This window comes from Mirounga angustirostris, unplaced genomic scaffold, assembly GCF_029215605.1.
Source record: "Mirounga angustirostris isolate CCGP_5_RB_7025 unplaced genomic scaffold, mMirAng1.0.hap1 SCAF_1, whole genome shotgun sequence".
Taxonomy (NCBI): Eukaryota; Metazoa; Chordata; class Mammalia; order Carnivora; family Phocidae; genus Mirounga; species Mirounga angustirostris.
In genome coordinates, this window is record NW_026991709.1 from 146197011 (window position 1) to 146210710 (window position 13700).

Sequence of the window (13700 nt, forward strand, 5' to 3'; positions counted from 1 at the left end):
TGAAGCAGATCAATTTTTCCCTCTTGAGATTTGCAGGAGAAAATTTTGAAGTTTTCGACCTCATCATTATTTTTATTTATCTAATAGTTTTGTCTTTATGGGATGTAGTACAGGATGTTTTATCCTTTTGCTGAATTTTGATGAAGGTTTCATTTTGTTTGCTCTGGAAGCTTCACACATTTGGACCAATTCCTAGCTTTCTGAATATTTCATCATCTCATCTTCGTTAGGTAGATCTGTCCACTGTGAAATCACTGCCAAGTACCATTTGATTGTTGGACATAAACTCGTTTTGCTGTGGTTTGGTTATAGACCTACACGGCTTCTGCTTTTTTCCCCCCACATGTAATATTTAGGTATGTTGAGCTGAATGGCAAGATGAATTTAAATCAAAGCTGAATACATAGTGGACTGCAAACTGAAGTGACCTGAGGTCATTTTTGGTTCTCTAAAGGTAGTTTTGATTATTCATCCTTGGCACTGTGTCTTTGCCTGCAGGCTATAATCTTCCCTCCTCAAGTGTTCTAAGACTAATACTGTTCTAGAGGTGTGGTGCATGTTGCTTAAGATTAATTATGGAGTCCTGGGCAGTTAGTGGTAGGGAATCAGACTGTTCATTTTTTTCAGATATGACTAAATGAGAATTTATTTAGGGCACAAGATGTTTTTAGGCCTCGATCCAAAATTGTGGTCTGTAATATACTGCATCTTCTCAAGGGACTCAGAGTTACTGTGTTACAAACAAATCTAGTATATAATTTCTTTTATTTTTAGTATTTGTTATAGTTTGTCTAGTTTTTTTTCCCCAATCAAAATCATAAATTATTTTAGTTTTGCAAGATTGTTAATAATGGCTGCATCCACTACACCAAGAAGAAATACGTTGGACCTCATCACTTGTGGGCGTTTCTGTGTTTTAAAATTATGGCTATTACTGTACAAAATTTTTTTATGCCTGGAAAGTTTTCATCTTTCATTATATACTTAAGCTGTATTTCACTCATCTTTCCTCTGTAATAAACTACTTCAAAACATAGTGGCTTACACAAGGACAGTAATTCATTTTGCTCACAAATCTGTAATTCCAGCAAGGCCGTGTTAGCTGGGAAGATGGAGTGGGTTTGGAGAATAAATTTTCCAGATGGTTCATTCATATGAACAGCGAGTTGGTGCTAGCCATTCAGTGGGCACCCCACTGGGGCTGTGGGTTGGGAGCCTCATTTGCTTTCCACGTGGGCCTCTGAAGGTTGCTTCGGCTTCCTTACAGCATAGTGGCTGGGTTCCATGAATGCTCTGAGAGGGATGCCCGGGTGGCACAGTCTGTTGAACATCCGACTCTTGGTTTCAACTTGGATCGTGATCTTGAGGTCATGGGATTGAGCCCCACATTGTGCTCCATGCTCCACATGGAGTCTGCTTGAGTTTCTCTTCTCTCCTCTCTCCCTCTGCACCCCCCCCCACTGCCGCTCTCTCTCTCACTCTCTCTAAAATAAATCTTAAAAAAAAAAAAAAAAAGGTATTTCCTGAGAGAAGCAGGCAGAGGCCACATGGCCTTTTCTGACCTGGCTCCACCCACCAAGCGCGTTGTTAGTGTTTGCCATGAAAGAAGACAATGAAACGGGAAGTGGGCTAGATATAGTCTTTGCTACAGTTATGATTTACTTAACAGATCCCCTATTTTGGGATATTAAGATTGTTGCTTGTTTTTGTTTCTGTCATGTAAACAATACTACAGCAAACATTATTGTACTTAAAGCTCATTTGTTCATCACTTTGTTAGGAGAAATTTCTTGAGCTGTAACAGCTGTGTCAGAAGAAAATAACATTTTTAAGGCCTTTGAGAAATAACTCACTTTCCTCCCAGCTGGAGGAAAGGTTGAACACTTATTTTCATATGGGCTGTATTTAAAATTTATCCATTTACCCATGACCATGCCAACACTGGCTGCCATCCATTTTCATCTTTGCTGGTCTGCTTTGCAATGAATCAGAATCTTATTCTTCTGAAATTTGCATTTCTTTGCCTACTAGTGAGAGTAGAAGATTTATTTCCTTGTTAGGCAGTTTAGAGTTCTTTTATCAGTTGTTTGCTTGTTCATGTGTTTTTTAACTGGAGTGTTCATAATTTTTTTTTTGGTAAAAGTGATTTATACATATTTCAAATACTTTTTCCAAGATTATATATTTATTTTGACAGATGTATCATAAGGCTGTTCCCCCACCCCTTCTTTAAATTGAAATTTTTAACAACACATTTGGAGTCTTTCTAGTGTAAGTAGAAAAGTAAGAATCTCAATAAATGAATAGTCTATTTATCTTTTTTATTTGCTTTTTTATTTAAAGTCTTAAATATACCTCTGATTGTTTTCCTCTTTCTATTGTTTTATTTATGTTTCCCATACACATTTCAAAACTTTAGTTCTTGCAGCACTTTATGATATGTTTTAGTAATTGTATGGAAAATACATTATTTAGTATTTTTAGTTATTTTAGTATTTTTAAGTTGGACAAAAAGCCTTCAGTCATTATATGAAGACTGTGAAAATGTCAGTGTAATCATCTCCATTTTATTTTGAAGTTGGGGAAACGGAATCCTAGAGAGGTTATTTTGTCAAGGAATGTGGCGTTTGTAGTCAGGTTTGCTTGGCTCTTGATTCCAAGTTCTTTCCCAGTCTGTATATTATGTTGCCACTCCAGTTGTTCAAGAGTTCTCTTATCACTCAATCAAAAGCTATGGTTTTCTTTGTTAAGTCATACATTTCTCTCAAGTTTTTTCTTAAAAGGTTAGTATTTTTGTTATTCTTTGTCGAAGGAATTCATCTTTTCATGACCTAATAGAGTGAAAACTATGGAGTTTTCAGTTTTATTTAGCCACTTTCCTAGGCACATGGAAAAGAAAGAGAAAGCACCAATTATATTTTTGGCATAATAGTTTTAGACTTGAATGCATAAATGCTAAATCTATGAGTACTTAAAAAATTTAAATGTTTAAAATTTAAGAAGATGCATTTTAATATACATAAAAATCTTTAGCAGGAGTATTCACCATTTATAGCAGTGTATTTTCTTTAAGTAAATACACATTTTCATTTTCTTGATTTTTATATTTATACTAAAGTCTTATGTTGTATTCTTTGTCAGGGAGTTAAATCTATTTAAATATAGATTTCCTTATATGGAATCTATCTACATGTATATAGATTGCTGTGAATCCTTTTTAGTTCCTTTTAAGTTAGAATAAGGGATGTGTTATCTTATTCATAAATTTTGGCTTTAAAGTAATACTAGACTGTTTAGAAATTTCTCCTTTTAAATTGACTGTCATTTGTGTTCATTATATTTGCTCTCAACTCAGAGTTAAAACTTTAGATAAAATGAAAAGATGGATAACAACAAGTGTTGGGAAAGATGTGGAAATGCAACTTTCATATATTAGTGAAGAATAAAGTAGTACAACCACTTTGGAAAATTCGACAGCCTCTATTAAAGCTAAAGAGATGCCTACTTCTTGACTTAGCGGTTCTGCTGTCAGGTATATATCCAAGAGAAGTGGATACTTATGTTATTTGTTCACAAAAAGATACATAAATGTATCATGAGAATGTCCATAGCAGCTTTACTCATAATAGTCCCAAACTCCAAACAACACAAATGTTCAGGAGTAGAATGGATTCGTATATTTTTCTGTGTTCACGTAGTAGAACATTATAGAGCAGTAAAATATGAATTGCTTCTGCACAGAACACAGCTGACTTTAATGCCATTATATTTTTTTACTTTTTTTATATCTTTGCTGTCTCCCCTTTTTCTTGATTTAGTGCTTTCTCTATTTTGTTATTTTTAAAAAACCCAGCATTTTGACTTATCTATCATTTACCTTTTTTTTTTCTATTTTCTACGTTATTACCTTCTGTTTGCATCTTTATTTTCTTTGATTTTCTTCATTTTTATTGCTTTTTTTTTTCATTTTTTTTGTGTTGGGAATTTAGTTCTCATATTTTTGTTCTTCCATTTTCATTTACAAATGTATTTACAGGGTGTATTTTCTTCTGACTGCTGTTCTAAATGTGTCCCATATTTTTAAGTTTTTAAATTTTGGCTTGTATAGGGAAAAATTTCCAGGTATAAGGATCTTTTGGATTATTGGTGCTTTTATTAATTTCTAGTTTTATTGCATCATGCTAATAAAAATTACTTTTTCTTCTCAAACTATTCCAAAAAAAAGAAGGAAACTTCCAAATTCACTCTCTGAGTTTCAACATTACCCTTATAACAAAACTAGATAAAGACATTACAAAAAAGAACTACAGGCCAATATATCTGATGAACACAGATGTAAAAATCTCAACAAAATATTAGCAAACTGAATCTAGCAATATATGAAAAAAATCATTCACTACAACGAAGTGGGATTTATTTCAGGGATGCAAGGATGGTTCATTATTCACAACTCAATCAATATGATACATCACATCAACAACAGAAGGGATAAAACCATATGATGATCTCAATAGACACAAAAAAAGCATTTGACAGAGTACTACATTCATTCATGGTTAAAAACCCTCAACAAAGTAGGTTTAGAGGGAACATAGCTCAACATAATAAAGGCCAATAAAAACCCACAGCTAACATCATACTCGATGGTGAGAAGCCAAGAGCTTTTCCTCTAAGATCAGGAACAAAACAAGGATGTCACTCTCCCAACTTCTATTCAACATAGCACTGGAAATCTTAGCCACACCAATCAGACAAGAAAAAGAAATAAAAGGCATCCAGATTGGTAGGGAAGAAGTAAAACTTTCACTATTTGCAGATGACATGATACTGTATATAGAAAACCCTAAAGATTCTACTAAACTACTAGAACTGATATCACTGGATACAAAACCAATGCACAGAAATCCGTTGCATTTCTATACGCTAATAATGAAGTAGCAGAGAAATTAAGAAAAATCCCATTTTCAGGTACACCCAAAATAATAAAATACCTCGTAATAAACTTAACTAAGGAGGTAAAAGACTTGTACTCCAAACTATAAAACACGAAGAAATGGAAAGACATTCCATGCTCATGGATTAGAAGAATTAATATTTTTAAAATGCCCATACTACCCAAAGCAATCTATAGATTTATTGCAATCTGTATGAAAATACCAACAACATTTTTCACAGAACCAGAACAAATAATCCTAAAATTTGTATGGAATCACAGAAGACCCCAAAAAGCCCAAAGCAATCTTGAAAAAGAAGAACAAAGCTGGAGGTATCCCAGTTCCAGATTTCAAGATATACTACAAAGCTGTAGTAATCAAAACAATATGGTACTGACACAAAAATGGACACACAGATCAATGTAACAGAATAGGGAGTCCAGAAATAAACCTGTGCTTTTATGGTGAATTAATCTACAACAATGAAGGCAAGAATATACAATGGGGGAAAAGACAGTCTCTTCAACAAATGGTGCTGGGAAAACTGGAGATCTTTCTTACACCATACACAAAAATAAACTCAAAATGCGTTAAGGACCTAACTGTGAGACTTGAAACCATAAGATTCCTAAAAGAAAACATAGTAATTTCTGTGACATCAGCCGTAGAAACATTTTTTTAAGATATGTCTCCTCAGGCAAGGGAAAGAAAGGCAAAAGAAATTTTTGGGACTACACCAAAATAAAAAGCTTTTTCACAGCAAAAGATACCATCAACAAAACAAAAAGGCAACCTACTGAATGACTGAAGATATTTGCAAATGATATAGTCAGTATCATTTAGGGGTTAATATCTAAAATATATAAAGAACTTATGTAACTCAATGCCAAAAAAACCCACCCAAAATCTAATTAAAAATGGACAGAGGACCTAAAAAGACATTTTTCCAAAGAAGACATACAGATGGCTAACAGACCCAGGAAAAGATGGCTCAACATCACTAACAATCAGGGAAATGCAAATCAAAACCACAATGAGATATTGCCATACTCCTGTCAGAGTAACTGGAATCAAAAAGACAAGAGATAACAAATGCTGGTGGGGATGTGAAGGAAAAGGCATCCTCGTGCACTGTTGGTGGGAATGCAAACTGGAGCAGCCACTGTGGAAAACAGTATAGAGGTTCCTCAAAAAATTAAAAATAGAATTACCATATGATCTCATAATTTCACAACTGGATATTTACCCAAGGAAAATGAAAACAATAATGCAAAAAGATAATGCATCTTTGCTTATTGCAGCATTATTTACAGCCAAGATCTGGAAGAAACTGAAGCATCCATTGATAGACGAATGGATAAAGATGATGCCACGCACACACACACACACACAAATATTACTCAGCCATAAAAAGGAATGAGATCTTGCCATTTGCAACAATATGGATGGACTTCAGAGGGTATAATGATAAGTGAAATAAGTCAGAGAAAGACAAATACCATCTGATTTCACTCATATGTGGAATTTAAGAAACAGAACAAATGAACAACCAAAAAGACAAACAAAAAAGACTTAAATACAGAGAACAAACTGGTGGTTGTCAGAGGGGAGGTGGGTTGGGGGAGAGATGAAATCTAAAAAAAGTATTTATTATTTTATGGATTACATTAAGGTTTTCTTTGTGACCTTTTATATGGTCAGTTTAAAGGAACATTTTATGTTGAAGAAAAAGGTACATTTTCTGTTATCTAAGTGTAAAGTTGGATATATACCCATAACATCTGTTGTTTATGTCATTTAGTCTTTTATATTCTCACTTATTTTTGTTCTCTTGACAGTCTTGGGCTGAGAGTGGTATGATAAAGTCTGTTGCTTCTTGCATCTTCTGTAGTTTCCACTTTATAAAAGTGGTTACTATGCTATGTAAGGCATAGCATTCACTACTGTATTCATTACTTGTTAAGTGTTAAGTGGCCTTTAGCATTAAAAAGTCTTCCTCATCTTGTTTACTTCTTTTTGGCCTAAATTCTGCCTTATATGTGAGGAAGAGTCATTATGTAACTCTTTGTATATTAGGAACACAAACACAGTTCCTGCTTTCTATTCTTGTTTGCCTCTCTCTCTCTCTCACTTTTTATCACTTCTAACATTTATCACTTTATCACTCTAACATGTTAGAAGTGATAAATTTTTACTTTTTGGAGTACAGTTCTGTGAGGATTAACACATGTGTAGACCCTGTCACTGCCACCATAAGGATACAGAACAATTGCAGCATCCCAAAGAATGACATAGTGCTGCTCCCTTTTTAGGCAAACCACCTCCCACCCCATTCCCTGGCAATTACTGATGTCTTCTCTGCCCCAAAGTTTTACCTTTTCTAAAATGTTATGTAAATGGAACTGTATTGTATGTAATCTTTGAGACTTTTTTTTTTTTTACTTAATGCAGCTGAGATTCATCCATGTTGTATCGATAGTTCATTTCTTTTTATTGCTGAGTACTGTTCCATTATGTAGATAATATCACAGTTTATATACCCATGTACTCATTCAAGGACATATGGGTTGTTTTCATTTCTTGACTCTTATGAAAAGTATTGCTGTCAACTTTTGTGTGTAGGTTTTTCTGTGAGCATACATTTTTATTTCACTAGAATAGAAGTACAGTGGCTGCATCATATACGGTAGTTGTGTGTTTAACAACTTTTTATGAAACTGCCAAGCTGTTTTCTAGAGTAACTGTACCATTTTGCAGTCCTACCAGCTATGTATATAGAATTCTAGTTGTTCCACATAGTAGTCATTTTTCAGTTGGTCATTCAAATAATTGCATAGTGTCTCATTGTGATCTCAATTTGCATTATTTTAATGATTGTGACATTGAGCATCCTCTTGTGTTTATGTGAATATCTGCATATGTTCTTTGGTGAAATGTCTGTTTAAATATTTTGCCCATTAAAAATGTTTTTTCTTAATATTGAGTTTTGAGAGTTCTTTTTATATTCTGGATACAAATATTTTATGCTAGTATCTGGCTTGTCTTATTGTATTTGTCTTCCACAGAGGATAATTTTAATATTAATGAAATTCAGGTCATCAGTTATTTCTTTTATGGATTGTGCTTTTGGAACACCAGAAAAGTTTTTATATCTAAAAACTTCCTAACCAAAGATCATGAAGATTTTCTGTTCTGTTTTCTTGTAAGAACTTTATAGTTTTACATTTTTTATTCAGTTGTATGATTCATTTTGTATGATTGCAATTTTTGTATATGGTGCACAGTATGAAATGAAGTAAATTTTTTTTTTTGTATGTGGATATCCATAATAAGTACTACTTATTGAAAAAATTGTCCTTTATCCTAAGTTCCCTTTGCAACCTGTCCTAAACTAATTGATTCCATTTCTGAACTCTGTTTCCTTGGTCTGTGTATCTGTCATTTTGTCAATACCACATTGTTTTGATTACTGTAGGGTTTTTTTTTATGTTTTAAAATAATTGTGTGATTCATCTTTTTCCTCCCAAGTTGTTTTGCTTATGGGTTCCTTTGCCTTTCCATATAAATTTTACGATTAGCTTGTTTATATCTACAAAAAATTCTGCTGGGATTTTTTTTTTTTTTATTGGAATTGAATTAAATCTGTAAGTCAGTTTGGGAGAAAATTGGCATATTAACTATCTTGAGTTTTTAAATAGATGAACATGAAATGTCACTTCATTTATTTATGTCTTTAACATTTTTTCTTTCATGATTGTTGTATAGTTTTCAGCTTAGTGATTCTCCACAAATTTTGTTAGGTTTATACCTGTATTTCTGTTGTTGTTCTTGTTAGAGTTATTGAAAAATGATACTTTAAAAAATTTGTTTTCTAATTGTTCATTACTGGTGTATAGAACTACACCAGATCTTGCTAAACTCATAAGATGTAGGAGCCTTTCTGTAGATTCCTTGGGATTTTCTACATAGACAATCATAACCTCTGAGAATATTGCTTCCATTATAGTGTGAATGACTTTTATTTATTTTTCTTTCCTTATCACACTGGCAATGACTTTCAGTAAAATATTGAATTATGAGTAATGGGAATGGACATGCTTGTTTAATTCCCAGTCTCCGTGGGGAAGCATCAAGTGTTTCCCCTGTAAGTATGATGTTAGCTGCAATTTTTCTTTAATACTCTTTTACAGATTGAGGAAGTTCCCTTCTGTTCCTTGTTCAGTGGGTTTTTTATCATGAATGGATGTTGAATTTTGTCAAATGCTTTTTCATTATCTATTGATATGATCATGTGGTTTTTCTTATTTAATCTGCTGAATTACATTGATTGATACTCAAATATTGAACCAGTCTTGATTTCTGAGATAAACTCTACTTGATTGTAATCTTTCTATTTATACGTTTTATGTATTGTTGGATTCAAATTGCATATATTTGTTGAGGATTTTTGCATCTCTATCCCTAAGGTATGTTTATACTTTTTTTTTCTTGTATCATTAACTGTCTTGGATCTTTTTCATGCCTATAAATGCTTGTGTGTGTGTGTAAATATATATACATCTGATATGTCCTGTGGCCTCTTCTAGATATTTTCATTCTTTTTTGTTTATTTTTTAAATCTTAGATTTGTGTGGAGTTTACTTTCAGGTATGACACTACCACAAACATGCATTCATTGTATTAGTTTTGGTTAGCTCAACATTCAGCAGAATTTTGTTACATAACTTTCTGTTTTTAGATTGCATTTCAATGCATCAGGTGTTCTGTCCAATTTTTTCTCCTTAAAAAGATCTCTCCTGGAGTCTTCTAAACAACTCCAATATGGTTAGGCTGCCCTCTGTGCCTGGTTATAGCTATCACCTGGAATCATCGTGGGATTCCCTTCCTCTCTTTCCTTTGTTCAGTGTCCTCTATTTTCTTGGTTTATTTCCCCAGGGTGAGTGTTGGGGGTTATATAGATTAGTAGTGGAATGATAAGTGATTTTGGAAAGATAATAAAAGGCCAGATCATGAAAAGCTTTGTATGTTGTGATAAGGGTCATCTCAAGGATTGCAGCAACTATTGAGAATATTTTATAGGTGAATAACATGATCATATTTGCTGTTGGAGAAGATCACTGTGGCTATCACTTGTGAAATAGATGGAAGAAAGCAAAGTTATAGTAATTCAGGAAAAATATAATGGTGCATTGAAATATAAGGCAACATTAGTGGGGGTATCACTCTCACAGTGATTGGGGATCAACTGGACATGGGAGGAAGGAGGTGTCAAGGAAGATGCCCAGGTTTTTAAGTTTGGTCTTGAATTGATGATCCTCAGAGGGCGAGTATCATGTTTAGGGTAGATTCTGAGTTTAGTGTTGGATGTGCAGTTCAAAGGATTGCAATATACCCTTTACCCATATTTAGCAAATGTTAACATTTTACCATGTTTGATTTATAGTTTCTTTCTTTTACCATGTGTGTGAGCATGTGTGTGGCCAATACGAGAAGAGGTTGGAGACCTGATGCTCCTTTACTTTTTTTTTGGTTTGTTTTTATTTTTGTTTTGTTTTGGTTTTTGATGCTCCTTTACTTTTAATTACTTCATTGAATATTCCCTAAAAACAAGCCATGGATTTAAAAAGAAGTTAACAGTTATTTAACGTTATTAACTCATCTACAGACCTTATTCAGATTTTGCATTTGTCCCAGTAATGTTCTTTTATGTAAAACAAAGTTGCCAGATCTTGAATTGCATCAGTTATCATGACTTTTTAGTCTCCTGTAATCAGAACAGTTTTTCAGTCTAAGGCTAGTGGATCTTTGAGTGGTTTTGGAATTATGTGTTTGTATGTGTGGCAGGTGGTCTTAGTGTGGGAAACAGATTTGTAATTGTGGTACTTGGGCCCAGGGTATAAATTAGAATGGGAATTGACTGTGGAGAATTGAGCTTTCTACTGTCTACCTGCTGGAAAGGTGGAAACAGATCTATTACTCAAAGATACCTTAGTGTTGATTCGTTTTTTAACCCTAGGTGATGAATTAGCTTGATTTATTTGTTCAGGACCTGGTGAGACTCATGCATAGGTATAGATACATAGGTATATCTCCATCCTTAAATAAAAGCAGATGTCTGACTATGTAAATTCTTCCTGCTTGGCAACATAGCCCCCAGTGTAAAAGGACCGTGGCATGGCCAAAAAATCGAACTGCTTACATTTGCCTTGGACATAACAGTGTCACTGTTAGGTGTTTGCTTCTCTTCAGGACTGTTGGGAAGTTCCACTTTTGCTCTGTGTAGCCATCTTGCTAACAATACAATTCTGTATTCCTGCCTGCTTACATTCATTAACTCTGTGTGCCTATATGTATGTGTCTGCATTTCCTTTTTGCATATCAATAGGTACCTGAAACGATGTACAATCTGTCAGAAGGGAAAATAATACAAATATTAGTCAGTATGTATTCCTCTCTGTTGTATTATGCCTTTAGTTACAGAATGTTATAGGAATATAGGTTCTTCTTTTGGGTATTTATATATCTGTAGGACCTTAGATATGAGACTAGAGATGTGTTTTCTCTAGACGCAGGTTTGTACTGATGTTCACGTGTACATGCAGTTGTGATTCCAGTTTTTCTAGTTATTTATTGCCACACTTCCTGTTGGGTGGTTGAGTTGTTAAGAGGAAGGCTTTGTTGTCCCACTGGCCTTGATTTCAGTCCAACTTTTTGAATTGGTTAACTTTTCAAGATTCATTTTCCTCTTTAAAATAGGGATAACGGGGCACCTGGGTGGCTCAGTCGTTAAGTGTCTGCCTTCAGCTCAGGTCATGGTCCCAGGGTCCTGGGATCGAGCCCCACATTGGGCTCCCTGCTCAGCAGGAAGCCTGCTTCTCCCTCTTCCACTCCCCCTACTTGTGTTCCTCTCTTGCTGTTTCTCTCTCTGTCAAATAAATAAATAAAATCTTTTTAAAAAAATAAGTAAAATAGGGATAAATTGGGACGCCTGAAACTATGGAAAGAGCCAAGATGTCCATCAACAGATGAATGGATAAAGAAGTTGTGGTATCTATATACAATGGAATATTATGCAGCCATCCAAAAACCAAAATCTTGCCATTTGCAACGACATGGATGAAACTAGAGGGTATTATGCTAAGCGAAATAAGTCAATCAGAGAAAGACATGTATCATATGATCTCACTGATATGAGGAATTCTTAATCTCAGGAAACAAACTGAGGGTTGCTGGAGTGGTGGGGGGTGGGAGGGATGGGGTGGCTGGGTGATAGATATTGGGGAGGGTATGTGCCATGGTGAGCGCTGTGAATTGTGTAAGACTGATGAATCACAGACCTGTACCTCTGAAACAAATAATACATTATATGTTAAAAAAGAAAAAAAAGAAGATGATAGCAGGAGGGGAAGAATGAAGGGTGGGAAATCGGAGGGGGAGAGGAACCATGAGAGACTATGGACTCTGAGAAACAAACTGAGGGTTCTAGAGAGGAGGGGAGTGGGGGGATGGGTTAGCCTGGTGATGGGTATTAAGGAGAGCACGTTCTGCATGGAGCACTGGGTGTTATACACAAACAATGAATCATGGAACACTACATCAAAAACTAATGATGTAATGTATGGTGATTAACATAACATAATAAAATAAAATTAAAAAAACAAAACATTGGGGCGCCTGGGTGGCTCAGTTGGTTAAGCATCTGCCTTCGGCTGAGGTCATGATCCTGGGGTCCTGGGATCAAGCCCCGCAAGGAGCCCCTCATCGGGCTCCCAGCTCAGCAGGGAGTCTGCTTCTCTCTCTTCCTCTGCCCCTTCCCCCCCACCCCCCGACTCATGCTCTCTTTCTCAAATAGATGAATAAAATCTTTAAAAAAAAATAGGGATCATAGTGTCATGTTATTATGGCTAGTTTTCAGGTTTAAATGAGATAATACATACTAAAATTTTATTATAGAGTCCAGCGCAAATTAAGAATGCAAAACCAGTAGCTGATATTTTATTTTTTGCTGTTTAGTTATTGTACACTACTGACCCTGATAGCTGACTGCTCTATTCATTGCATGTTTTCTCAAAAAATATTTTATTGTCTTCCATAGGATTTTGTCTCTACAATTATCCGTTTACTTGACAGCCCCTCGACTTCCATTAGAGCAAAAGCCTTCCTCGTTCTTTTATATATTTTAATTCATAACCATGAGATGCTGCTGCTCAGCTGCCAATCAAGGTATGATTTTCTCTGATATGGTTTCATCAATAACATCGATTTGGAACCTCTTTTATTGTTAGTATTTCTTGGCCTCTGTGTGCCTAATGCTGAAATTTTTTTTCCTGGACTTTTCTATGGGTTTAATTTTTCACATACAGCCACAGCTGGGAAATACAGAGGACTGAGAGAAGACATCTGGAGCTGAGGCAGGGTGGTGGGAAAGAGCTAGAGTTCCTAGATGTGAGGACAATCCAAGTCAGGGTGTTAAAGTTGGTTCTGGTTTGCATCTTTGGGAGGCATTCTTGACTCGTGGTTTGGTCATAATTTTCACTTTTGTAAGATTCTGGAATGAGCAGCTGGAAGCCCAGCGGAATAATCTAGTGAAGTGTAGAGGAAGAGGCAGAGCAGGGACAAGTTTCTGGAATGGACCTAGGCTGGGCAGATCTCTCTCTCCCTGGGTTGCACCTACTTCCTCTAAAAGGAGAAGCTGTTCTGACACACCTCAGATTCCCTTCATGCTCTGATGCTTCCTGATGAGCATCTGGACTGTCTGGTCCACGC

The 13700-nt window shown here is 35.2% G+C and overlaps 1 protein-coding gene across 9 annotated transcripts in view; it reads left to right on the forward strand.

Annotated features, from left to right (window-relative positions):
- Positions 1-13700, forward strand: part of ULK4 (unc-51 like kinase 4) — a 599599-nt gene that overhangs the window by 145445 nt on the left and 440454 nt on the right. For all 9 annotated transcript variants that reach the window (XM_064589489.1, XM_064589509.1, XM_064589506.1 and 6 more), the window contains one exon: positions 13030-13157. In XM_064589489.1, coding sequence (XP_064445559.1) covers positions 13030-13157 — 128 coding nt within the window. The remainder of the gene's footprint in view (positions 1-13029; positions 13158-13700) is intronic.